The 27,578-nt window shown below is 37.0% G+C and overlaps 1 protein-coding gene across 15 annotated transcripts in view; it reads left to right on the top strand.

The window, feature by feature from the left end:
* The window catches only part of KDM6A (lysine demethylase 6A), a 151,203-nt gene that overhangs the window by 27,297 nt on the left and 96,328 nt on the right, over window positions 1-27,578 (top strand). For all 15 annotated transcript variants that reach the window (XM_014876744.2, XM_088160407.1, XM_088160410.1 and 12 more), the window contains exons 3-4: window positions 6,804-6,912; window positions 18,780-18,829. In XM_014876744.2, coding sequence (XP_014732230.1) covers window positions 6,804-6,912; window positions 18,780-18,829 — 159 coding nt within the window. The remainder of the gene's footprint in view (window positions 1-6,803; window positions 6,913-18,779; window positions 18,830-27,578) is intronic.

A 27,578-nucleotide genomic window follows, 5' to 3' on the forward strand; every position in this document is an offset into this window, starting at 1 on the left:
AAGAAAGTTGCTTGTTTGTTTAGGTTTTTCTGTAAAGATTAACTAGAAAGGAATTTGAGTGATGAAATTCCATATAAAATTTCCCATAATCTCCGGAGTCACCTGATTGTGAAATATTTTAGAGAGAGAATAGAGATGATTCTATTTGCTAATAGTTTAGAATTTCTAGAAGTCATGTAGGTATGTGTGTATGTACATAGACACTGGTATTTGTAAGTTTGACTGTATTTAAGAGAAATAACGAGAGGATTGCATCTTCCAGATGGACTCAGATTTAATGCAGAGTGATTGACCACATGAGCTCCAGATAACAAATTTTTTATAACATCCAGTTGGTTATGGACACTGTCAGCTGCAAAGAACAAAGCTTCCTGTATTTTATGTATGTAAACTATTTTTAATATGTAAACTATTGAGTTTGCATCTGTCTGACAGAAAACACTTGTCAAGAATGTCTTGCAAGTGTTCTGTATTCAGGGAAGGCAAGTTGGGTTTTTTACTCTCTGCTAAAATGTCACTTTTCTCCATTTAATCATTGATTTGCATGTATTCTGTTTTGTATTCTGTTCTGCAGTTCTGTGCTTTTTATGAAGCAATATCCCTCAGTTTTCAATGATAATTGAGTTCATGTTAATTTTCCTTTGTAAGCTTAGCAACCTTGACCTTACTTATGCTGCTTACTATGTAGTCTCTTATCTACCATAGACATCATTTGAACAAAACCTATTTTTTACATCTTCAATATAATCTAGAAGCACAGAAGTCTTAGACTACAGTAGTGGCTTTTAAAGAAAATTCATCTCCTTTGTGGCCATCAGGCTGTGCATGTAACTCATATGTGCTTCTGCTTTTCTTTATTGCCTGCACCGTTTATTCTTGTATACTGTTTCATGAAGCATTCGTCATAAGAAAATAAATTAGCCAGAATTCATGATAGATTTCTTGAGAAAGGTTTGAGGAGGATCAGTTTCTGTTGTTCTATACTCATTTGTCTCTGAAATGATAAAGACTTTGATCCTAAGTGTTACTAGCAGACTAGAATAAGCTCGTAGCATTCCAATATGCTGTAGAAATGTTGTGAGTGAAGTTACTGAAGAGACCGGTTCATGTTTTTCCTTCTTGAGGCCTGAATGTTTTGGGGTCTGAGCAGATTTGTGTCCAGCAAGCTGTACTTTCAAGCACTCTTAGTGAGGCTTCTGAAATAGTAGAGTCCATACATGAAATACAAGGAGAGTAATGTGCAAAATTGAGAGAGAAATTTCATAACAGAATATGAGCATCGCAAAGACAGAGCATATAAAGAAGCTTTGAAAGCTGTAGTGGGAATTGCTATTGAATAAGAAAGTAAAGGAAGTTAAGGATATTGTGCCAATACATAATATGAGAGCCTTCAGTGGAGGATCTGCTGCATTAATCTAGGTTATCTTCAGTCAAATAAGAATGGTGTGCTTTTCTCTGCAGAAGTAAATGAGATGTTCTTGTAAATCATCTGCAGCTCAGAAGGTGATACATATCCAGCCAGACATTGATGGGAGGAAAATAGTTTTAACTTCTGAAGAATTCAGGCTTGTCTTTTGTTCTCTGTGCTTAGCTGAAGCCAGTCCTGCTCACACCCCTTTTGCAGAGCAGGAGCTGGAACTTCACCAGGAGGTTCTCTGGGCAGTGGCAAATTGTTGTCACTGTTGTTAGCAAATCACGTGTGCATTTTGGTGACTTGTGGCACGGAGGAAAGAATGGGAAAAAAAGCTTTTCAGTGGCTCCTCAGTGGTCCTGAGGGAGGGAGGAGGAGCCCAACACACACACACACACACACACACACACACACACACACACACACACACACACGTGTGCTTTCCTGGTCTCTAGGTGCCCCTCGGTGTGACCAGTGGTAGAATGTGTGATTGTCCCCTCCGTGGCCAATACTGTCCGTGTAGTAGTTACTTTATTTTCCAGAAGGATAAAAAATGAGCTAATTAACATTCTGTTTCTAACCATTAGTGTAACGTGTATTTTGTTTGTCAAGAGACTGCTGATGTCTCCCTCTCCAATTTTCATGTGGAATCTCTGTTCTCGTTACCTGCTCACAAAGCCCATCCAGTTGGGTCACTGGAGGCACAAGAAAAAGAAGCAGCGACTGTTTGGTGTAGTCACCCTCCCCCGCCTTATCTACCTATACAATAGTGTTTCATGTTGTGAAATTGAAGGGTTTAGGAACTTCTTGAAGCTTTGAATTTGTGATTTTACACTATATTGTCTGCATTGAAATGCTGTGTTTTTCTTGAGCAGTTGATTTATTACCCAGTAAAATTCAAGTAATTTCTTTCACTCAATGTTACTGCCGGTTGTTGCCATGTTAACAATTCAGATTGCTGGCTTTTTGGTTCCCTCTATTTGCCAGGTTTTTTTTCTATCTTTTAAGTAAAAATTTGCTGAGTCAGTGTACTCCTCCATTTTCATATCATTAATATAATAAAGAATTAATAGTTAACATTTTGTCATGTTTGGCCATTTAGCCCTGCTTAGTTTCATTTTGATCAGTCGTGCTTGTCATGATTCAGAAAGGCTAACATCGCATTATCTTCTTGAGAAACAATCTGAACAAGCTGTATTGATTTTTTCCTTCTTTTTTAGTACAGTTGTTTAAGAATAGTTTGAATTTGCGCTGTAAAATACAAACAATTGCAACTAATGATAATGGTAAAGTTTTTTCTTTCATATTAATTGAAGTAGAAATAATACTGTCCTTTTTATTTATAAAGCAGAGCTGTAATGTTTCAGTGACTTCTGTATACAATATTTAGAATTCTGGTTTTGTCTGTTGGATTTGTCAGTTAGATTTGTTTGGGTTGAGTATATTTTTTTATTTTGTTATGGCATATTCTCAACTCTAGGGTCTTTCCTTCATGAAATGGCATCATATTAATAATGGCCAAAACTGTCATTTAGTTTATGGGGTTGGTTTTGTTTTGTTGGTTTTTTTGTGAGTTTGGGGAAGGAATGGTTTTAAAACAGAGGGAAAAAATAATCCATTGGAATTGTAAGTAAGGAACGTAGAAGGGTCTGGTAATACATTTTAAAGACGATTCAAGAATTATTTCTTCCTTTTGTGAACAGATTTTGCTAGCTTTTCTGGGTGATAAATACACTAAGCCTTTTTCTTCGCTGTACTGTGTTTAAAGGTGTCCTAAGAACTGATAGTTGAGTCTGAATCAGGACATTGCCAGTCATGAACTATGATGTAATGAGGGAATTCGTGTGATAATAATGTGTTACTTCAGTTGAAGGTGGCCATTAAACAACATGAATATTGTTACTTATTTAGTGTCATATAAGCCAGTTTCTTTTCCTGCAGCCATTCCTGCATTGGTTTCCGGCTTCTGCTCTGGTTGCCACACTGCAAAGCAGCTGCGGGTGATTATTTTGCCAAGTTCCTAAATTCTGCAGGTTTCCCTTTTATCTTCTTGTAGCCTTGAACAAAAGGAAGGAAGTGTACGGTGTTGTGTAGCAATCTTCCTTTTCATTTCAGGGTCTTTCTCTTTCTTGTTCATTTGTCAATACTGGCGGTTCTCAAGGCTGACTCTATTGAATGCACAGAGAGATCCATACAGTATGAAGAAATAACAATGCTTAAAAACCTCAGGAGTTTTTAACTTCCTTAGAATTCTTCGTGTCTCAGGATAATTTAAATGGGTTGCACAAGTGGTGCCATAGGTGGCCTTTGCAGTAAAAGAACCACTAAAATGAAATCTTTTGATTGTTCCTTCTAAGAAAACATACAAATATATGCAGTTGTGACCTCCCTTTTACATCCATTCATTCAACAGAGACAAATTCTTACCTGTGCAGAAAAATACTTGTTACATTCTAAAGATCTTTGTAGATGGGTCTGGTGGGGAAGGAAGTTTCTTGACCAAAACCAGAGTTGGCTAAGTCTTTGCCTGGTGACTCTGCCCTGACTACTGGGAAAAGCAAGAGCCACACAGAGACAACCTGCTCTTCCTGCAGAGACTCGGGGGGCTGGGGGCTGGCTTGGTGTTCCCGCCAAGGAAGTAACACTCACTTTCAGTTTCTGTTTCATTTTGTTAGAATGTGCTGGAAGAATTTGAAAAAATTCATTTGAAACAGCCTTCCCAAGTGAAGTTTGCATAAATAGGAGTGTGTTGCTGGTTGTGTTGCAAACCGGTTCGAGGTCAGCGGAGAGGGTTTGCTTTAATGGTGTAATTGAATTACTCTTACAGGAACAGATAACTTACAGTTAACTGTGGCTGAAAGGGGAAGTTCTGGTGTCTTAGGCCTTGCTGTGTGCTCGCATCAGTGAGATGGCTTAGCAGTATCTTCAGTTTGTGTTCTAACATAAAGAGAATTGCTCTGAGCTGCATGAAAGGCTTGGGCACAGGTTTTTACATCCCTGCTACAGACAGTGCTTCAGATATGTGTGATGTCTTTTAATGAGGATTTACTTGAAAAGGGGCTGTGGGAACACTAAGGGTCCCCAAACACTTAAATGTTAAAGTGCGTGTGATTTATAATTTCCCTGAGCATCTGTACAGAAAAATCCTGTTACATTTGTTCATAAAGTCAAGTTCTCTTTAAACACCTGTAGCCTAATTCAGGAAATAAACTACCCTAGCTTCTTCTCCAGTATTTATTGTAGGCTACCTGTTGTGGTGGCAGTTTCTGTATGCTCTGAATTGCAGAAGACAAAATATCAAGTTAAGAAAATATCAAATTATGACTATTTTCTTCAGCAGCTGCAGCAGGTATTGCAAATAATCAGAAAAAGAGAAACCTATCTACAAATCAGTGTGTAACAGTAACATTAGGGGCACCCTCAAAAATGTTATGATTTGTACAAATCAAGAAATGAGACCAAAAAGTGACAAGAGGAAGCACGGTGCCAAAACCAAGGTTCAGCACTGAGATATTTGCAGAGGGGTTCAGCTGATGAACCTGATGTTAAAGAGTCAGTATATACACAAATAGTAATCTTAAGAAATGTACTTTAGACTTGTATGCTTGGCTTCTGATTTTAGGGATTATATTCTTTAGGTGGAGAATTGACTAACTGCAGAAGGTGTTCACAGTGATGGGAATAAAATTAAAGGAGTAGTAGCTTTGATCCATGGTGAAAAGAATTGCAGTCCTTCCATTGCAGTTTGCTAGGGCAAAGCTTGCAGCACATGAAGGAAAAGTTGTGCAGTAGATCTTTGAGGCAGAGGCAAATACACATCTAAATTTGGTATCTTCAGAACATGGCCAAGTAGCTACAGTTTGAAATATGTACTTTAAATTTATGTAAACATATTTCATGTTTTATTAAATCATTTTAATACCACATGTACACCCACAGTTCTGTAGCGGCATAGCTTTGTTTTGATTCATCGGAACTTTGCCTCTGAAAACAGGAATAAAATAAGGCTTTGCTGGGCTTGGAGGGAGGCGACAGGATGTGATACACCTCAGTCTTGGGGTACAAACTGCAACCCACTCAGAACAGATTAGATCAGTAATTGGGTTCTCCATAGATGTGTTTTAACTATTTCCTAACATTTCCTCATTTTATTTTTAGTGTTTCTCATTTTGATGCTTAATAAAAGTGTACTCAAAGTAAATTAAAAACATGGGCAAGGCTACTTATTTAAATATTCAGCTTGGTTTCATCCCTCCTTCTGAATATCGAGTTTTAATAAAATCTCTTAAGAAAGGCCCTCATTTCATGGAATCACAGAATATGCTGAGTTGGAGGAGACCCACGGTTTTTGATTACTGTGATGTAATAAAATCAAGGAGTTCATAATTGCAACCAAATTTGAAACATACACCATAATCAGGTGAAAGTCATAGATTAACCAGCTGGAATTAGAATTTGTTGGAAGTCTGTCTGGCTTTTGAGAACTGTGCCAGTGTGAAGGACCTTCACTCCCATTTAAGTAAGTTCAACTGCTTCACTTCCAGGGCTAGTAAGTTCAGAAAGCTGGGAAGGTGATTTTATTTATTTATTTATTTACTCATTCTCAGAGTGTAAACAGGGTCAGGAGCTAAGGATGTAATAGGTTAAAGATCACGGCAATTACAGTGAATAGAAGGTGCCAGTTCAGTTGTTAAAAATGTGTGTTCATAGCACAGAACATTGCTTGCTTCTGTGTGTGTCACTTAAAAACTTCTGGGGCAGTTTTTCTCAAACTGAAATTAATTTCTGATCGGATTTATATTTCTGACTTTAGCTTTTCTTAGCCTACAGTAGAAGGAAGTAAATTATTTTATGACACGATAGAAGTGAAAAGAATCGGATCTTGGGAAACACATATGAAGATACATAAGTTGCATAAGGAAACATGTTGAGGTAGTCTGTTCTTCAGTTTAGCAAAAATGAGTGAAATAAAAATGAGAAATTATTTCTTTAGCGAAAAAAGCAATACAATAAAAATAAAGTCAGAGAGGTTTCCTTCTTGCAGGTTGGAATGAGTGAAATCAATCCTTTTGTATTTAATTGATTATAAAATTAGAAATTGTCGTGTAAGTTAGACATTTGTTTTGCGTTGGGGAAATCAAATGTCCACAGATTAACCAGAGAAGATTCCTGTCGTTCATTTGTTGTCAATTTGCATTAGAATCAGTGAAGTGGAGCTTCCAAATCTGTTCTTAAATATTACATTTTCTTGAAAGTGATGCTGACTTTTGTTATTGAGAGTGTTTGTAGGCCTTGTCTTTCAAGCTAATAAAAAACTGCATTATTTCTCAGAAAATATCATTTGCTTTAGTAAAATACAGAATTTTGAAAACCCTGTATTTCTTTTTCCCAGGCTGTTCGCTGCTATGAATCGCTAATTTTGAAAGCTGAAGGAAAGGTCGAGTCTGATTTCTTTTGTCAGTTAGGTCACTTCAACCTCTTGTTGGAAGATTATCCAAAAGGTAAGAATTTTTACTTCTTTTGATAAATGTCTTTGGGGAATTGTTCTTCAGTGTAGGTGACACAACAGAGTGAAAAACATTGGGCTAATTCACTGTTTTCTTGGTTTGTACTGTATTTCAGAGCCCATAAAAGAACTAAGACTGGTGATGTATTTACAAAAACAACTTTATTCTTACTTCTCGTGTTTGTTTGTTTGTTTTTTTTTTTTTAATGAAAAACAAAAACTCAACCAAAACACTCCTGGTTCAGGTATGAATATGAAGTGGGCTGGCAGGCCCAGTGTCTGATGGCTGCCTGCCTTTCAGTGACTGGGGGGGAGGGGTGTGAGTGAGAACAGGTTAGAACATTTACTTTTTTTTCCATGAGATGTCTTTTTTCATTGTCATCGTTTTTTAATTTTAACGTGAATGCAGTTCTGTTTGTGTAGGAAAGCAAACAACACCCCCACCCCGAAAATGTGTGCTCCCACCCCACGCCTTTCTCCAAACACAAATACAGTGTTTGCAGTTTCCTTGGGATGAGGAAACAGGGAGATGAGTTATAACTGAGAGTAGTTCAGAAGCACTGCTTGGTGACTCAGGATGGCTGTGGGCTGCTTGACAGCAGTGTCTGTGGGTCCACTGGTTCTCTGTCTGGCATTAAACAGTGTGAGTCTGGCTTCCTGGGACCTTCATTCCTAAAGTGAGAAACATGTAGATTTGATACTGCTCAGGAGGAATTTGCAGGTATTTAAATTCAGTCTGTAAATTGAGAAGGATTTGGGTGATGGAGGCATCTGTCTTGTACCCTGTCCCATCCAATGAGTGAGATATAACCACTGGTGTTTCCAAATCCAGAGGCATGGGAAAACCTGCAGGGAACATGGCAGTATGCTGTCTCTGAAATTTAATGGAGAATAGTCTGATCCTTTGGTGCTTCCATTTGAAGAAAATTCTGCCAACCCCTCTGCAAAAAAACTTACACCACTCTTTCTCATTGCTCTAATAAAGTTAGGTGTGAGTGCAATGTGACCTTCTTGGATATATTTTACTTAAAACAAAACCAGCCCAGGATTATAAACTGACCCGTATTAACTCTGCTTTTGAGTTGATAACAGTTAAGAGTGACAGGACCAGGTGTTGCTGTGGCTCAGAAGCAGGGTTTACTGATGGGGCATCTGCCTTGTACTCTGCATATGGTTTTAAACATAAGCATAAAAAATCCAATTGATGTTTGAAAATATCAGTTCTCCAGAACTGTAAAAGAGCATTAGCACAACAATGTGAGAAGAAACATTAAGCCATTAAAAATCTGAATTAAAGTAGTTAATACTTTCTTAGATGCCTATTTAAAGTCACATCTCAATCGTAATAAAAGCCTCAAGAAGACAAAAAAAGCCTTGTTAGTTACGGAGTATTTAAAAAAAGATGTATCTGTATTTTCAAAGAAGTATAGTAGTAGTTGAAAATAGAAAATACTGGAGGAATTTTTAAAATAACAAAATGTAACAAGCCATAACAATAAAAAGATAAATAATTCTGTTGGGTGCACTGGCAATTTAACCAACACAAAACCCATGACATTGATGTTAAAAGGGAAGTTAAAGGAGTTTTTAAATTTAAGTGAGGGACCTGTATTCCTGTTCACTACAGTTTTTGAACTCTGGTACCAAAGACTGTAGAACTATTACCCTCAATGCAGAAAGTCATAGGTGTTCTATAACTAATTTACTACTGCTGTTTGAAAGAAGTAGAATGATTGTGTTCTGTTATAAAGTAAAAATAAGTATGTGATACAAATTTTGATACTTCATTTATCATACATTCCAATTGCATTATAGTTAAATTTTATATGATTTAGAACAGAAAAGTAAAGAGCGTTCAGAATGTTTTGATGTCACCAATGTATATTTTACTCAGATTTTAAGTCCTGAAGTTCCAGAAGTGTAAAATGCTGAAGGAGCATGGTCTTCAGAGCCATAAATCTGTGTAGTCTGAATTTAGTAATGGATAAGGTTATGGAGAAGTCAGTGTGTTTAATAAATAGGATGCAATTAATAAATATCACAGAATAGCTGTATATATAATGCTCCACAATTTCTTTTTCCCTTAAAAGTATGTTACTTAATTAAATATCTTCAGTAAATGCATGCACCTTTGTATAGAATGTATGAAGTGTTTTTTATAAAGGCAGAAGTAATAGTGTTCTTTGTTTAAAAATGCTTGCAATGAAATTTATGCAGAGCAGAACAAATTGTGACTGTAGAACTGGGATCAGTGGTCAAGATGAAGCAATGCTGGAGTGACAGATCTGGGTTTCATGTTGGTAGTTTCTTCTATTTAGAGCTGTCTCATTTTTTCACAAATACATTGACAGTGAAGGATCATGCAGCTGAGTGCATTTTGTTGCATGTTTTTAGTGTTTTGATGTAGCTAATACCTTCTTCTGAATGTACTGAGACTCTAGGTCATTTCTTCTAAGAATTAGGACTTAACCACCATAAGAGGGATCTTAGGAAAAAGTCATGGTGGGTTGCATCATTGAAACTCATATTATCGGTGCTAATCCTGCCCTTGCTGCATGTACTCAGAATATCAGTGAGGAGCAGGCTACCTTTGAATGTGCAGTAAGCTGATGTCTGATGCTGAAGTCTATTTATTTTTTTTAATGAAACCTGTTAAATATATAAGTTCTTTGAAGTGCAGTATGTTTTCTGTCACTTGTAGCTGCTGAATTTTAAAATCAATGTGCTTTCATTTTTCTTCCTTAAAAAGAAGCACTTTTCTCCAGGAAAAGTTTTAAGTTCACATCAGAAATGACTGGATGAGGTTCTTCTCTGACTGGATGAGGTTCTTTCTTCTCACTATTATACCTTAGCTTATACTGGAGTATCAGTGACACTGCTAGCCTCTAAAAGATCTGAAGCTGCTCTGCAGGTTGCAGTTTTCCCGAAATGCAGTAAGTTTGAATTGCTGTTGATAGCTGTAGGGTTTTCCTGCAGCCATGGAATGCAGTTGTTGTGTTATCAGCATTCTGCTGCTGTTTGGAGAAGGTCCTGTGCAAGGGATCAGGCTTTTTGCAGGTTTTGACTCTAGTGAGACACTGACTTGTATTCAGACACTTATCACCAAGATTGCAGATGGATTGGTTTTGGCTTTGCCTGCATTTTCAGGGTGAGTTCTGTGCTCAGCTTTCATTGTATTGATCATGACGGATCAGAATTCGGCTTTGGGATTTCTTCAGATGGGAATGTTGACTCCTCCTTGTGAAAACGATTTCATTTCCTCAGTAGAATTGTCTTAACTCTAATCTGATTGTTCCTCCTCTCTTTTTTGACAAGGCAGCTATTTCCCAGCTGTTGGATTGTTTGGGAGGTTCCCAAATCTCTCGTTGCCTGGGCAGGCCCTGAGTGGGACCCCGTGTCTGCTTTCTTTGTGCTGGCACAGCTGAGCCTGCAGCTGTGTAGGGAACTGATCCAACTGAAAAATAACCCCGCACAAAAATGCCCTGCAGTTGCCCCAGAACGTGAAACCTCAGCCCTGAGGTTTTGCTGAAGGAGGTGGATGGGTTGTCATGGAGGCCTTTGGATGCTGGGAGCATTCTGGATCCAGTTAGGACTCCTGGTGTGAACTGTGAATGGTTTGCTGCTGGATTCCTCGGGACAGGAATTTGGTTTTTAACCAAATTATTGTGCTCTGGTCTTGAAAGAAACACATGTTCCACCGATAGTTGGCTGGTTTCCATAAGCAGTGCAGATAGTGATGTTTTAAGGTTTGGGTTCTAGCTGGCTTGAGTTCTAATTGACAGCTGTTTAATGAGCTCGTGGATTGACATCATCTGTGTTTTCCTTAGGGAATCTTTATTTTGCAGAAGGGTCACATGCATTGACTGTGTTCAGTCTGTGACTTGGAGGACAGCTCACAGTGGCACAAATGGAGATGTGCTTTAATCATTTGTCTCCTTGAATTGCTGTTCTCTAAGCAAAATTCCTGAAAGTAGAAAATGCAGTTAATGAATGAATGATTTGAGAAAAACATGAAATTATTTCTGCCACAGTTACTAAAATTAGTTACAATAAATACTGTACTGAAATAATTCCTATTGTTGTACTCAAGTGGTAGTCTCATTTTTAAATGTTCTATGTCAGAACAGTTTTTGCAGTATTTATTTTGATTATAGATGGTGAATGCCTTGTAAAAATATCAATATAAAAACATTTTAATTAATTTATAAGAGAATGTTTGTTAGTTCAGGGGCATTTTTTTAGTAATCATTAATCTAAAATTTAAAATCATACTAAAACACCCCCCCAATGTTAATTGAGCAGCTCTTTATGGTTGTTCTTTTGTAAAGTTGCTTGGTTGTGAGAAACTCCCAAATTCAGCAATACATATGTGTTCTTTTGTACTTACAATTCCAGCTCTGTAGGGAATTTCTCTGTGGTGGTTAACGTCTTTCAGGAATTTGAAAGGAAGTATTGTTATTGGGAAGCATTTTCATGGGCTGTGCTCTGAGGTGCAGGGTAGCAGTGGTAGTTTTATAAAATATAAGGGAGAACTTTGCAGCATGGATAGGATTGTGCTGATTCCTGCTGGGCTGTCTTGTCTTACTGACGAGTCCTGAAGAGCTAGAATGAATTTAGTGGCTTGAATGAGACAAGGAAGAGATGACTATTTCAAATAATATCTAGGTTTAAGTTTTTTTTATTTTGTTTGTAACTGGTACTAACTGGTAGAATTTGAGTTGCTTCTATTCAGAGCTGTTTAATCGAATCCTGAAGATGAGAGAAATTCTCAGTGGTTAATTTCAGGTAGTTTAAACCGTTATGTGAAATTTCTGTAGAAAGAAGGAAGCTTAGAACATGAAAATGTTCTTTATAAATTGTGTGAATATGGAGCAGAGGTTAGCAGTCGACAGTTTTACTATAAAATATACCAGGGCCATGTTTTTGACTGGTTGTCTGAAAATTTTCATTTTGGACAGTGTTCTAAATAAACACTTAATTGTTAAAAGTCTCTTTGGTGTAATACACTCTTGGAAGGATTCTTGAGCTTGATGAGAATCCATTGGGTTTCTTCACTGGTTCTCAGTATTTTAAGACTTTCAGAGAGTTCAAGATCTAAAGGATTTCTGTAACTGTAAACTTCTTGTCAAACTCTTGTATATCTTTCACATTTAATACTTTGTGGGACAGTGGGCTTCACGCCACTTTGCTGCTGCATTACATTTCCAGATGAGGATGTGAAGTTGTTAATAAAATTTCTTAGAGGACTTTTTGATGATTTTTCTGTCTTAAATCTATGCTTGTATTGCTTTTGTGTGTCAGCCTTCATTCTGTGTTAAAAGGAAGACATGCTTCAGGCTGCTTTGATTGTCTCTTTGGTTCTTTCAGTACAAATCTCTGGAGGAAACAGAGAGCAGCATCTGCCTGAGGCCTTAAAACAAAAGACCTGAGTGGCATTCTGCTGCTCTCACTTCCACATCTTTTTGGGTTATTACAGAATTGTAGAATCATGGAAGTTGGAAAAGACCTTTCAGATAACCCAGTCCAGCCTTTAACTCAGCACTGCCAAGGCCACCAGTGAGCAGCGTCCCCCTGCAACACATCTGTGTGTCTTTAAAATACCCCCAGGCATGGTGACTGCACCACTTCCCTGGGCAGCCTGTGCCAATGTCTGACAACCCTGTCATGAAGAAAATTTTTGAAATATTCAACTTGTATCTCTCCTGGTGCAACTTGAGGCCATTTTGTTTGTCCTGTCAAGACAAACCTGTTGCTTGGAAGCAGAGACGGGTCGATGCCTCACCTCCCTACACCTGCCTTCCAGGTAGTTTGTAGAAGGCACCAAGAAGAGTTCCCCAAAGCACCTTTTTTTTTTTTTTTTTTTTTTTCAGGCTAAACACCCCCCTGCTCCCTCAGCTGCTCCTCATCAGATTTGTGCTCCAGACCCTTCCCCAGCTCCATTGTCCTGCTCTGGACATGCTCCAGCACCTCAATGTCCTGCTTGTCCTGTGAGGCCCCAAACTGGATGCAGGATTTGAGATGTGGCCTCACCAGTGCCCAGCACAGGGGGACAGTCACTGCCCTGGTCCTGCTGGCCACACTATTGCTGGTCTAGGCCAGGTGCCATTGGCCTCCTTGGCCCTCTGGCTCATGTTCATCCAGCTGGTGACCACCACTCCAGGGCCTTTTCCACCAGTCACTTTCCATGCCCTCTTCCCCCAGCCTGGGGGGATTGTTGTGACCCAAGTGCAGGACTTGGCACTTGGCCCTGTTTGAACCTCAGGCCTGGATCCCTTTGTCCAGGTTGTTGATAAAGACAGGAGTGAGTGACCACTGAGCCCTGGGGAAACACACCTGGCCACCAGCTGGATGTAATTCCATTTCCCACCACTCTCTGAACCTGCCCATCCAGCCAGTGTTTACCCAGCAAAGTCAATCCTATTGGCTCAACCTTGGAATTTTCTCATCTTTTGATGTCTTTAATTTTATGGCAGAGCAGTTTTCATCTTGCTGGGTTAAAGTACCATGGTGGGTAAAACCTGAACTATATATAAGCTGTTTCTGCAACCTGCAAATATCTCTTAGGTATTTCATGATGATTAATTTTTTTCCTGGAAGCAGTCAAATTTAAATCAAGAGATGTGCTCTTTCCAGGCTTCCTTTGTGTACTTCTTCAGCTAATTTTCTATTTTACTATTAGTTTTCACATGAGATAAGCACGAAGAAATATAAGTGCTTGTTTAAAAATTAAAAATAATTGTGTTTTAGAAAACATATTGTTTTCTAAATGGAACTTTGGTGTGTATTAAAGTTTTCTTTTCTGTGTATGTTGTCGAATTAAAGCTTGCTGTTTCTAAGTTCAGTAACCCAAAAATTCTTGTTAGTCACATTTAGCCTTGCAAGATGCCACTAGATGGTGTTAGTATGTAGTTCACTTTCTTCTTACTCAAGCACTAAAATACTCAAACTGCCCCATGTTTTCATCACTTTGAAGGCCTCTTAAGTTTTAAGGTGTCATAAAGTTGGTTTGTTAGAGCAGATCATAAAAGCCATCCTCTGTCACTGCATGATTTATGATGAAATGTGCTTAAAGGTGACAATTGGGTGGTTGTCATTGAGTCTAGACATTTTTCTTCCCCACTGTCACCTTCCTTCTTTGTTCAGGTCAAGTATTTAGATTCTGGATACAGAGAGGTTGTCTTATGACTGAAACTAAGTTTTGCCAACATCCTATGAAATTAAGTAGATTAAAAAAAAAAATAAAAAATCCTGAAACCACATACATGGTAATTAAGTCAAATTTGGGTTTTTTTAATTCTCTATATGATACCAAGGAATCTTAAACGGGGGGAATAAGGAACAAGTGTTATCCATGTCCTGCTGCTGACATGTCCCTTGGTCCTATCATAGCAGGAGAGAAAGGCAAACTCTCAGGGGGCACATAATAAAGTCCAGCAGGGTTAAAGTAACCATACATATTGGAAAGTGTGTAGTTCTGAGTGACTAAAAACGTGTAAGAGGAAACCAGTGGACTCCAAATGTGTGAACTCATTGAGGGTCAGCTCTGCCCGAGGTTTACAGACAGACTCTGAAGTGAGCCTGAGCTGAGGAGGATTCTTATAGTTCACTGCTTGCAGTTCTTTTTAAAAGTGTTTTGCTTTTCAGAGTTGTTTTAGGTAAACATTTTATTTTCTTCAAGTGATACAGCTGATGGTGATTGATTTGAAAAGCTGTGTATAGCTTTGGGGTTTACATGTCCCCTCCTCTGGGGAGGGTGGTAAATGCTATATCTGCCACTCACAGGGTTCTCAAGAACGTGATCACAAGGATTACCTGTTAGGAAAATAATATACATAGCTAGGTTTGGAGAGAGGTGTTTATAAGAGCATAAACTGATAGAGTAAGAAATTAAACAAAGGACAGAAGGATGGAAATAGGTAACTGAGCACTTCTTTTAGTAATTGTTATTATTTTGGGTATCTGAATGTGGTCTGTCAGTTTTGTGCTTTTAAGAGTTTTCTGTGGTTGACTACAAAATGTAGTTGAGAGTGAGGCAAGAGGCATTGTCCTGCTGACACTCATTCCAGTTCTTTGAGTCCAGACATGCATTTTCTGGATGCTCATGCGTGTTTCACATGCAGAGAAAAAAGAAGTTCTATGTCCTTTATTGTCTTTATACAATTCTGTATGTGTAAGAATTTCAGTGGCAAACTTCTAAATTGAAAAAGCTCAAAAGTAAATTCCTAATCAAAAGATTGTCTGCAGAATCCTGCTGTGCCTAAGAGTGATTTCAAAGCACTCATTTCATAATGTTTAAGAAGGACATCATAATTGAAATGGGGTTGAAAGAGGGGCAGTAGTGATAGAATCTTTTTGTGACAAAAATTGTCTCACTTTGGAATGACCAGTCTTGGATGAAAAGTAAAGGTACAAAATGATATTTCAGCTTTGGTGTTAGGATTTTTTTGTTGTTGTTTATTTTTGTTTGTTCTTGATTTGGTTTTTTTTAATACTACTCATGTGCTGCATGACCCAAGTAACTGGGATTTTTTGCTTTTTTAATAAACCAGGAAATATCATCCTACAGTCAGAATTGTAACACTGATAAAATATATCATGTGTTACAGATAGGGACTTATGTAAAATTCTTGTGGCTCTGCAGATTCAGTTGCTCTTTTTTTCTTATTGTAGAATAAAGTTTGTATTTTGAGGGATTTGCACTTATTTCTTGTAGATACAAAGTTAATTTTAGGGACGAGTTTCTTGTAGTTCCACAGTACAGGTTTTAGATAAGATACTAATTTCTACACCATAAAATTTAGGATAAATACCTGCTTACTGATGACCCACTCAGGGACTGTGAAATATGATAGGGTTCAAAATTCATGGTTCATGTTTTCTTTTTTATCTAGGTTGGTTCAAATTTCAAAAATCTTGCTTTCATAATTTGATTTCTGGCATCTTACATGCAAGATTCTTCTTAGGGATATGCTTGATTAGGAATATTTAATGTGGGCTCTGGGAAAAAGAACATTTTATTGAATCCTTTTTTTCCTGTTTTTCTTTTCTCTTAATGCTTTTCAGCAGAGCTTAAGTGCTCGTGGAGCAGATGTTTAATATAGATATTCAATGTAGTTGTAAAAGGGGCTGAAATCAGATTTCACAGGTAGCTTACTGTAAACTGAGCACTGGATAATATTGAAATTGTGCATAGTAACACTTCTTAGTTGTCTGACTTTCCTGAGGAGGAAAGGGACATTTAACTGGTTTAAGGGAACCCTCCGTGATTCATCCTTATTCATTTTTAGCAGAACTCTGAGAATTTTAGCATTTCATCTGCAAGAAGTTAAGTAGAAAGAGAATACTGTTAGCCTAGAGCAGGCTGGAGCCCTGGGGGTTTCTGAACCCACCAGGAGGATTGGGCACTTCAGACATTGAAAAAGACTCAAGTGTCCTCTTTGTTCCTCTGGAAGAGAAATGTGGCTCCTTAGGATGGAGGCTTTATCTTCTTACCATATAAACATAAATAGACTTCTGCAGTCCACGCTTCCCATGTGCTTGTTTTTAATTGTAACTGAGCTTGGCACATTAAATGATCACTTCAGCTGTTCCTGTGGGAAGTTGCTGAACTTTATTGAAGAATGGAAGAGAGTCAGAAAAGAAAGTCACATCCAAACATCCTTTTTCTTAAAGAAAACTGGTAGAATGTCATGGAGCAAAATACTCCTTTTGTAATAACTTCCCTATATTAAATGGAGATGCTAGAATTTTTCAGGGCAAGTTTCTTCTTGCTTTCTTTTTTCCTATTCTTTCTCTTTAAGTTCTTCTGTTTATTTATGTATTTTTTTAAATACTGTTGACATTTTATAAGATTACTAGCAGTGCCTTATTTGTTATAGGTAAGCATATTCCACCTCTCCTTTTTAATGAATATGCTCATGTGGGTACTTCCTATATTTTAAACAGTTAAAGTGAAAATGTTCTCCATTTTATTTTCCCAGTATAAATCCTTAGCATTGTATTTAATAGTCTTTTCATCGTTTTATCCATATCCCCTGTATAGTTGACTGCAGTAGTTACTTTAAAAAAAAAGTTTATAAGAAGTTCTCAGTTTCTTGAATCTTGCATAATATGGTACTGTTCTCCTGAGTATTTGAAATATACTTTAACCCTTAAAATTGGGATAAGTACTGCTTGAGTAAAAAGAAAAAAACCTCCTATTATTTGTGATGTGATGCATTACAAAACTGTTTCATAGTGCTTGTGCATGTTCCTGTTGGGGAAAGCAAAGTCATTACCATGTTCAGAAGATAATTATTCCATTTTGTTGAAAACTTATTAATGATACCTGGGAGGACTTGAATCTAGACGGATTTTTGGGGGGGAGTAGGATGTTATTTCATCTTACTGTGAAAGTCCTTTAAAACATAATTACAGAATGTGACTAAAATATGCTTAATTTTAACATTCTTCAACTCACATTGTTAGACTGAAGTCATATCCTTCAGTTTGTACCAGTTTCTTTGGGAGGGGGGTTGGAGGAGGAATTGCCTTCTTAAATTGTGAAAGATTAGATTTTTAAGTGATTTTCTTTGTCTGAGTTGCATGTAAGCATTTTAAATATATTGCACGTAAATAACGTGTGGTCAATGAATGTTCTCCTAAATTCATTTTTCTAATCTGGGCATCTAAAAAAATCACAGTTTAGAACATGAAAATGAGAAATTGGCCTCACAGGCATTTTGGTGGGGAGGGCACCTCATGGGTATGGATCAGGATGAGTCTGTTTACAGATAAAGGTTTGGAGTCTCCACAGACAGATGAGTGCAGAGGTTCTGTGTCTTTATTAGTGTGTTCTTATTTCATTTAAGCACAAGAACTTTTGTCAAGTTACAAAAATGAATCTGCAAGACAGGCATTGAAGGGTGATAACATTTATGGACACGATTTATCCATGGTGCTTACAGGAAAAGAACCTGCACCTCAAATAAAGTACACGTTGTTCTTACATTTAATCTGTTTGGTGCTTTTGGTTTTTCAGAGCTGGAGTTATCTTCTTTTGTTGTTTGGTTTCCACACATTGCATGTTTTCCATTCTTAAATCTTAGGGAGCAAACACCTGGAAAATCAGTATCTTTGTGTCACTGAGTGAATCTTTACTTAAAATACTTCATTTTTGATGGTTCCTGGTGCCATGTTCTTAGAAAAAAGCAAAGCCTCTTTGTGTTCTAGTCCGAGGTGGCCTGGTAGCCCAAGGGCAAGATGAATCAACCAGAATTTTTAGTGAGGAAGAGAGATGCAGGAATAGTGATTGAAGAAATTGGTTGCTAAGTAGAGCTAATATTCTGTGGAACAGAACTGTTCTTAGCACTGATTTCCAGGATAGTCTCGGCCCTGGCTTTTGAATAAAATGCAAGCTTTTATTTTTTTTTTTGCTTGCTTTTGTTTCACAGAATGAAAGGCCATGTGAAATTGATTTCTCTTTGTATGTCCCTCCTCACCAGTTCTTCAGAAATTACAGGGCATCAGGGAGTGTGGTAAATGAGCTACATGATTAAATTTTTAAATCTTACAATAGCTTTGTCCAGGATGAAAATCCCAAATTTTCGAATTATTTCTTTGTTATAGGTTTTCTTTAAAATATTGCTTGATTTACATTTGTAAGATTAATAATAAATATACTTTTGGGTTGACATTTCATAAAACAAAATTATAATCTTAAGGAATGCATTGCCCACAACAGTGTACTTATCATGGCAGTGTTACTTTTATTAAACCATTTATCATTTTAATGTTGTGTATTCCGACTCTTAAGGATTTCTATCTTTTTCTTCAAAGAAAACGAAACAAAACAAATTGAACATTCATTTTTCTTTCTTACAGCATTATCTGCATACCAGAGGTACTACAGTTTACAATCTGACTACTGGAAGGTCTGTATATACACTTATTTTTTTTTAAATGTGTTGCTGTAAATGTTCAAAATTTTAAAGTAGATTCTGTTCAGTATTAGTTTGGAGTATCTACCTGCAATAACTTTCTGGCATGTTAATTGATTCTTAATTGTAAATGTTCACCTATATGTGCAATTCATTATAAATTTCAGTGAAAGTAAGTCTTCACATCATGTATTGAAAAGGCAGTTTAATTAAGCTGACAAATTCTAAATAATTGTTTTTTACCATCATTATCCATTTCTCCAGTGTTTTTTATGCAGCACAGATACTTGGATGTGTGTTTGGAGAGCAGCAGAACCACTTGAAAGCTGCTGCGCAGGCGTTGGTCTGGGAATAGGAAAAATGTTCTCAGGTTGCTTTTTGTTTCCACAGACACCAAATTGTTGAAAGTCCTTTTCAGTGTTTGAAATAACCTTCTTACATCAGATATGAGCAGATCCTGTTAGTGTAGCTGTCTTGTCTGTAAGTACAGCTATCGTGACTTTAGATGAATAAAATGGAAAAAATCCTTAAAATGGCATTGTCAGAAAGAGTCAGCATTGGTACATTGTCAAATGCAATAATTTAGAGCTCCTGACTGAGAGGGAGGTGCAGGAAAGTGTGGAACACCTTAGATACTTGTGTGGTCTTCACAGCTGTTTTCTTTAGAAGTGTGGATAAATGCATCTTTCATATGGAGGGCTCATGAAGAGCTCTTGGTATCACATAGAGATGGCATTACAGAAACAACATTTTGTGTGTTCTTTGCATTTATAGGGACTGCTACAATGCTCTGAAAAATGCTGTGGCAGCTTCTCCCATTTGGACACAGGATGGGGAGAAAGGCAGGGTAAATTAAGGGTGGATGAGTGAACTAGAATAAGTGTTTTATAGCAGATGAGGGAGAGCTCCAGTTGGAGGATCCTAGGGAAATTTTTGGTATTGTCTTGTAAAGCCCCTGCTCCAGCAAAAGTTATACAAGCACCATATTTCACTGAGCCATTTTGGAATTGAAGGAGTTTTTCCAGAAGTAACTCCTGCAGTTTTAAAATTGCAGCAATAAAACCATGAATCAGTTCTCTTACATGCTCTTGGAGAGCTGCGTTAAAGATTGTTGCAAATAAGCATTGAAATCGATCAATTAAATGGAAATCAATTGTAATAGTTTGTGTTGTTCGTACTCTTTCACATTAAGCATGTCAAAATAGTTTATGACTGGAATTATTTTTCTGGTTTTTATTCCAATGGCTCATTATTAAAATAAGTGGTAGGTGATTACTAAGTTATTTTCCCTGCATTTTCAGAGTTCAGGGTGGAATGTAAATGATTATATAAATAGATATATATATTTCTATAGGTATAGGTTGTTTTCATATAGATAGATTTTATATAGGTTTCTATATATATATATTTCTGTAGGCTCATAATATTATCTGCAGTTAAAATACATGTATGTAAACTCTTGACTGTTCTGCAGTTTCATCTCAAGAGCACTGATGGCAATAAAATTTCTGTTCATATGCAGTGTGTGATGTTTTAATACACCTGTTTCTTGTATATATCTCCAGAATTTTACCATGTAAAGATTATTTTGAACAGTTCCAGTTGCAAACATGGGTGTTGTTTGCAGCTCACAAAAGAGCATTTAGAGTTCTACTAATTAAAAATCCAAACCAACAACAAGAAGAAACTAAAAAAACCAGTAATTTTTCTCCAAGTTGGCATCCTCGGGGAAGGATCTCATTGTGAGCTTCCTTAAAAATTTGTAGCCCAAAGTGGTTCTTTTCCTATAATCTTAGGAGATTTTGCTGATTTTGATATTCACAAAAAAGAGCCTGAAACAGTCCAAAACCATTTTTCACCTGTTAACTTTTTTACTGAAAGTGGTTAAAATCACAGGTGGATCATATTTCATTTCATTAATGGATGATGATGATGAAGCTGTTCTGGAGTTGGCAGTGGGAAGCTGCCTGGATTGGGTCCAGAGAAAGACCTTCCCCTCCTCCCTCCAGTTGGGAGGATTTATTGTTTCTTGTCATCCCTAATGCCTTGTATCTGTAAGAAACCATTTAGTCAGGAATAGCAAGTTTATGGTGTATTTTGGTCACACTTTTATGCTACTTTGTGATTTTTTTTTTTCCCGAAGAGATACAGATGGCAAAAAAACCCAGTCATATACCCTTATTTTACTGTTGTGGAATTATTTTAAAGTTTTTAGTTTTTATAGGGCTGGATGTCATCAGTTAAGTTGTTGGAATTTGTGATGGTAAAGAAAGGAAGAGACAGAAGGGTGTGAAGGAAGGGTGATATTTGTGAGCTGTGAGGGGAGCTATGTGAGATATCTGGGAAACTGGAAAATGCTGAATCACATGAAGGTTATTATATAAGGCAGATCTGAAGTCAGGAGCAGCTTGATAAACTTGGGCAGAATATCTGAAATTACAAACTGTCTTGCAGTGCAAATTTACATGGTTGAAATAAGTGTCCTCTGTGTGCTTTGTTTTTTTAAAGAGAGAACTTACAGAAGAACTGTCAGATTGCTTTGGGTGTAGTTTGGCCTCCTTTTTTAAACTGTTTTTGCTCTCTGCTACTTTGGATTTTTAGAGTTGCATGGGGTTGGTAATTGAGCATTATTTTCGTGCATTGTTCATTTCATGATATACAGTCTCTATTTCCTTTCATGAAAAAAGCATTTTACATTTTTTTCCCCTATAGATTTTTCTGATGGTCTGAATTTTCATAGATTTTTCTGATGGTCTGGTCTGAAACAACCAGGTTGTTGTCTGTCAGAATTTGATGCATGGGTTGTTTTGTTGCTATTACAGTAAGCATTGTGTTGATTGTATGGAACAGAAAGAGAAGGAAAAAACACTTTAGAAAATACATTCTGGATATATATTCTAGTGACAGGAGTGAAGGTGGAAGGTTAGAAAGATGCTGTATTTTGCCATTTACCAGATCAATACTTCCTCTGTGCTGATGAGATATTATTTCCTTTCAAAGAACTACGTGTATGGATAGTTTTGAAGGTGTTGGGTTATATTATGCCACATAATCCTCAATAGACCATTTTTTTCTGTAATCTTTGGGTGCTCACAATGTAAAATGTCCTGCAAAATAGAGTTTCTGCAATTTTTGACTACAAAGGCACTGTGGTACCTTAACTCTGCATTTAAAAATATTATTTGACTTGAAATGTTGTGAAGTAAATATCTCAGCTTGGATAAAAGCCGATCTGACTTTCATTCTTGCATTCAAGTAGTTCTCTCAGTGTTTCTTCTTATGTGCCTAGGCTAAAATAAATCTCCCTTCTGTGCAATGTACTTCATTCTGATTTCTTTTTAAAACTCCCCTGTGTCAACATGTTGGGGGAGGTGAGGAGGACTGTGGGGGATGAACGGATACAAAGGGCAGTTCAGGAGAGGGAGACAACAGCGAGAACTGCAGTTTGTAGATGTTGATGCTCCTGGGAGAATAAAGATATCAAGTGTAAATGTCTGCCATGATTATCAGCTTTGACATATTCTGAGGAGGCAGCATTAGAAGCTCAGGAAGGAGTAAGATATTCCTGATTTTATCCAAACATGATGGCAGATATCTGGCACCTGTAGGAAGTTATTTTAATCATCTCGTGGTTGTATTATAATGGACTTGATCATAGTGAACTCTTTTATGTAATACCTGAGTTTGAGTAGGGCTGTCCTACAGAAGTTCCATTGCATGAGTGAATTGAGTGTAAGTGTATAAAACATCTGGATCTGTTGCCGTTGTCCAGGGCAGGGGAGACCTAGAAACCCTGTTCCGCAGATTTGGGGCTACAAGAGGCATCAGTGCTCGCTAGAGTGATTCCTGGGAGAGTTCCTGAGAGCAGAGCCTGGTTAGCCAGTATTGAGATTAGATCTGTGCTTAGGCATTGCACTGCTGCTGCAAACCTTGTCTGGTTTGATAATCTTGATTAAAGAGTGTTTGTGGCCTTTGCAGGCAGGTGAATGTTCAGTTAGGAATTGTGTGCCTGCAGTTGTAGCAACACAGAGTTTGATTAAATTAAAGTTTTGGTACAGCTATGTTAGGGAGCATCAAATTCCTTTATGCTGATTCTCTGAAGTGTTTGAGCATCTATTGGGGATATCTCTGTGCTTGAGGAATGAACATGAAGATTTCTAGACACTGTTAAACCTAGGGGATTGTGGACCAAGTTATGAGGATCATGACAACAGCACTGCTGAAGTCCATTATTATGTGTTAATTCATCAAAGAATAGCACTCTCCTGGCTTAAGTTTTTTTTTATAAAAAACTGTGTTTTATCAGAGTAACAGAGGGCACACGGGTACTTGAACATTTCTATTCATATGTGAATAAATTGAAGGATTGACAGGGCACAGCATTTGGAAATACATCTTAAAGTATTGGACGTTACTGTGAAAATTACTTACTTCTTTTTAAAGGAAGATTTTGTTGTGAAATAGGATGCTAGAACTTGGATTGAGGATGCCTGAGAAAGAAAAGGGACCTCAATTTATTCAGCTACACTCAACTGTAGTATCTCTTGATCAAGCAGTGCGTGGAGTGGATCAGTCAGAAAGTCTGAATGTTCCTTGAAATGTTTAAGGAACACTTAATTAGTGAGTTATATCCTCCAACATGAATTCAGATATAGAATTCTTGTTAGCTGTTGACTTTTGCTGGAAAGTTGCCTAGAAAGGAAAGTAAATCTGTCAGGAACTTGTTATCATTTTATGAAAATGGCCTTAATCGCCCTTCTTTTTAATAAAAATTTTATTTATGTGGACAAGGTGAAAGCATCAAAGAGGTTTGGTAAACCCCAGGAAGGGTTTTCAAATACCTAGTTCTGTGTTACAGTGGATTTTAAGAACATCTGAGTGCAAATGTGGTGCAAACTGAATTTACAGTTGCAAGGCTATCCTGTAGAACACTGAATGGTACAGTTAAGAAAAAATAGAGAAATTGAAGAAGGGGAAGTAAATCCCATAATTTTGCAGCAAGGTGAAGTGTTAATTTAGTTCTGGAAAGCACCTGTTTGGTATTCCCTTGCCTATGCTTACTGGACAGTAGAATGAATTACAGTCTGAATTTTTACTTTTTTCTAATTTATATCTTAAATTATTCTTGAAAATAAAATTCTGGCTATATGTCTACAAATAGGAGAATTTCCCCTCACTTTTCTCAGGTAATCTTTACAAAACAAAGAAGAATACAAAACCGCACAGGGGAAAAAAACTCCAAAAACCAAACCAGAAAAGCAAACAAACAAAAAATCCACCAAAATCCCCCAACCTGAAATTCTCTTCAGAAAGCCAAATGTCAAAGGAAAATTCAGTTTTGTATGTGGGTGCAAATCATGGAAGAGGGAAGTGATCTCAGTCTGTGCTGTTGTTGGTTTGTTGCAGAAAGCAATTTTATAACACTCCTTTTTATGTTGATCTAAAGTGTATTTGAGTGCCAGGTAACATTGTAAAATGCTGTTCTGTAATTAAAGTTCTGTAGAAATTTCTGAAGCTTATGGCTAAAACCCTTGTCATTAGCAGAAACGCTTTTTTGTTCCAAAGAGCTAAGGTAACTAAAAACCACGGATGTTAGTTTTTAAATGTGACCTGTTGCTTGTTTTAATTGTTTTATGCAGTCTTTTTTCATCCCTCTACGTTTTTTGATATGTTTCCTTAAAGCTATGAAGTACGAAAATAATTAAAAAAGACATTATTCTTTAATTTTGTCCGTATTGCTGTCTCTTTTTCTCCAGACTGTAAGTCTGTTTCTCCCTTTATAAACAGTTGGACAAAAAGCAATTACTAGACATACTGATAACAGCAAATAAGAGAACATTTTGCACCTTTGAGATCCTTTATAAGACAGCAATTTTCCACTTCATTGACTCACAACTGTTTTATTTTCTGCAGTAAACTCAAAAAAACAAGTCGTTTTTAAACAGAATTAATCAAAAATTTCATTATTTTTTAATTAGATATAAATGCTTGGATTAATTGAAACAGTGCAGTTGCACGGGATCAGTAGAAATTGCTGGAACAGAAACCCTCCTGGAACATAAGTTGGAGAAATAGGATAATTCGTGAACACTGCTTTTTATTCAAGCCCTTAGGTTTTTTTTTAGAAAGGCAATGGTTATTCCGTATAAAGAGATAAATTTCACCTTAAGGGTCCTCAGAGAGCAACATTTTAAAATTACACAAGAATATTATAATTCAATGTACATTAGTGCCCAGTAGCAGCACAGGGTACCCACAGAAAAAGCAAAAAGAAACAATCCATTTGATCAGAGGACGCTTAATCGGAGAAACGTTTGGAAAAACTGATCAGGAAAGCAAGTTGCAGAAATTCTCACTGAAGGTGAAGTTTGCTGAGATGAAGACATTGCAAAAGGAACTGGGAGATACAGCAGTGCCCTGCAGATGGGTGCATTAAAAACCTGCAATTCAGGATGTATTTGCAAATCAAAATGATCGGGTAGGAATAGAATAAATAGAAAGCGGAAATGGAGAATCAGAAAGTGACAAATAAAATCAGGAATTAAATATTCAGTGTCTCTGTGAAGCATGGAGATACTAATAATACCTTCTATATGTTTTTTAATTCTGCCTGACAATATAATGGTTGTCAGTGAAGCACATGGGATTCTGTACCCCTCACTTTTGACTAAAACAAGTTTTTGGATTTCAGTCTTTTCACTTGACGGATCTTGATGAAGACATTCTGGTTATATTCTGAGAAGGTATAAAATACAACTGAAAAATAATACCTTCAGGACTTCTGCTGTAGTCTGAGAGGGGGAGACAAGGATGATGACAATGATGTGTTATGGAACAGCAAATGAAAAACAGAGATAATTTTGTCCTAAATTTTAGATACTGATGAGAGTTGGTCATCATAATGGAGATAAAAAGCATTTTTATGGGATTTAATGAGGATAAGCATTTTCCAGGAGACTGTTGTGGAGAGCAGTCTGGAAATAGAGTCTGAGTCTGATACTGTATGATAATACAGGATGGGAAGTGATCATGTCCATAAAAAAGAAAAGAAGAAAAGAGGAGGGGGAAGGTAGAGGAGAAAAAAATCTGCAAGGCCAAGTGAGATAGAACAAATAATATGAGGAAGAGGAAAATGTGTCTAGAAGGAAGAATGGCAGGATGTGGGGGAAGGAAAATTCTGACCTTGCTGAGAATTAGAATGAAAAGAAAACCCAAACTTTAGGGCTAAGAGCATATGAGGAGAAGGGAGGAAGGTATATATAGAATAATACCAGAGTGGATTGTGAGAGATCTGAACTGAGACTTTTGCCTGCTTTTTCCCTAACAGCAACCTCTGTGTCATAAATTCACCAGGCATGCTGGGAGAGATTACAAATAAAAGAAAAAAGAAAAATCCAGGGAAGACATTTAACTGTTTAGGTGAGGAGCCCAGTATCATTCTCCATCAAAGGCCTGGATGGACTCTTTTTTGAAGAAGGAGAAATAAAGTAGAGTGTGAAGCCCTGAGGATCACTCAGGGAGCTAGATAAACAGATAATAAAAATCAGGAATGTTTATGGTGGAGCAAAAGACAGTAGCAGGGCTTCAGCTGTTAAAAATGAGCTTTGTGCCCTGACCTTGCTGGACAGCCCCTGGCAAGGGGAGGAGTGAGTTAAGATGACAGAGACTCCACTCTCAGTAATTAAACAACAAAGATTTTTTTAACGTATGTAGCTGTTACTGCACACGGTGGTAATTCAGCAATTTACTGCCACGAAATAAAGGAGTTTACAGTAATAAAGGATCTAGCAAGTGCACAAAGTCTTCTGCTGAAATGCTGATGAAAAATAGAAGAGAGCATATTATTCATAATAATTAGGTTTTGGGGGTGCAGTGGATGAGAGCAGTTCTGGTAAAAATTTCACTTTGATCCTGAGGTATACTGGCAAAACAAAAAGAGTGGGAAAAACGAAATACAGCAGATACAGCATCCTCATAGTAACAGATTTTAAAAGATTATTAATATGTTTAGATCATCAGCTTGTCCCCTTAGTATGTCACGGTGGGTGGAAATTGCATTTAAGAAGATACTGGAAAAGATACAAAAGTTGTTAAAAGAACAAGACCCAGGAGAAATCTGGAGTATGAAGACTGCTAAATGAAGGGCTGAATTTGTGAATTGTGCACCTTACTATGTCTTTTCTCTATTGAAATGCTTGGTAGCTTTGGTAACACTGTAAATGGGGTTATGTCAGCAATCCCATAGCTGTGATCAGTTACTGTGGTTAATCTGTGATGTGAAAAAATTGGCATTTGAAAATGCAAACTGTGTTTATCAAGACTGGGGTTCTGTCTCTTAATTGTAAAAGGTGTATGCCTTCAAAATACTTCAGAGAAGTTTATTAATAAATAACGAGAAATGCTGGAATGTTGGAAAGGTAATGAGATTGTGTTGCCAATAATACTTGATTGTCTATGAAATGCACAAAAAATAGAGCAAATTAATAGCTGTATTTGGGTTTAAGAAAAACATGTTTTAGTATTGCATGCTAAAAATAAATGTAATTTTTTGAAAGTCAGTAAAGCAAACAGGTTGAAAGAAGTATCTTTTTTTTAATGAAATGTGTTGTTAAATTAATGTCAGCAAGAAATATTAGGAAGAAAATTCATGCTGTTTAATTAGAGGAAAGCACAACTGATTTCTGGTTTAGAAAAGAACATACATTTATCCAGATATTTCTTAAGTAGTAATGAATCTTAAGAG

The sequence above is a fragment of the Sturnus vulgaris genome, chromosome 2 (genome assembly GCF_052056855.1).
Source record: "Sturnus vulgaris isolate bStuVul1 chromosome 2, bStuVul1.hap1, whole genome shotgun sequence".
Lineage (NCBI taxonomy): Eukaryota > Metazoa > Chordata > Aves > Passeriformes > Sturnidae > Sturnus > Sturnus vulgaris.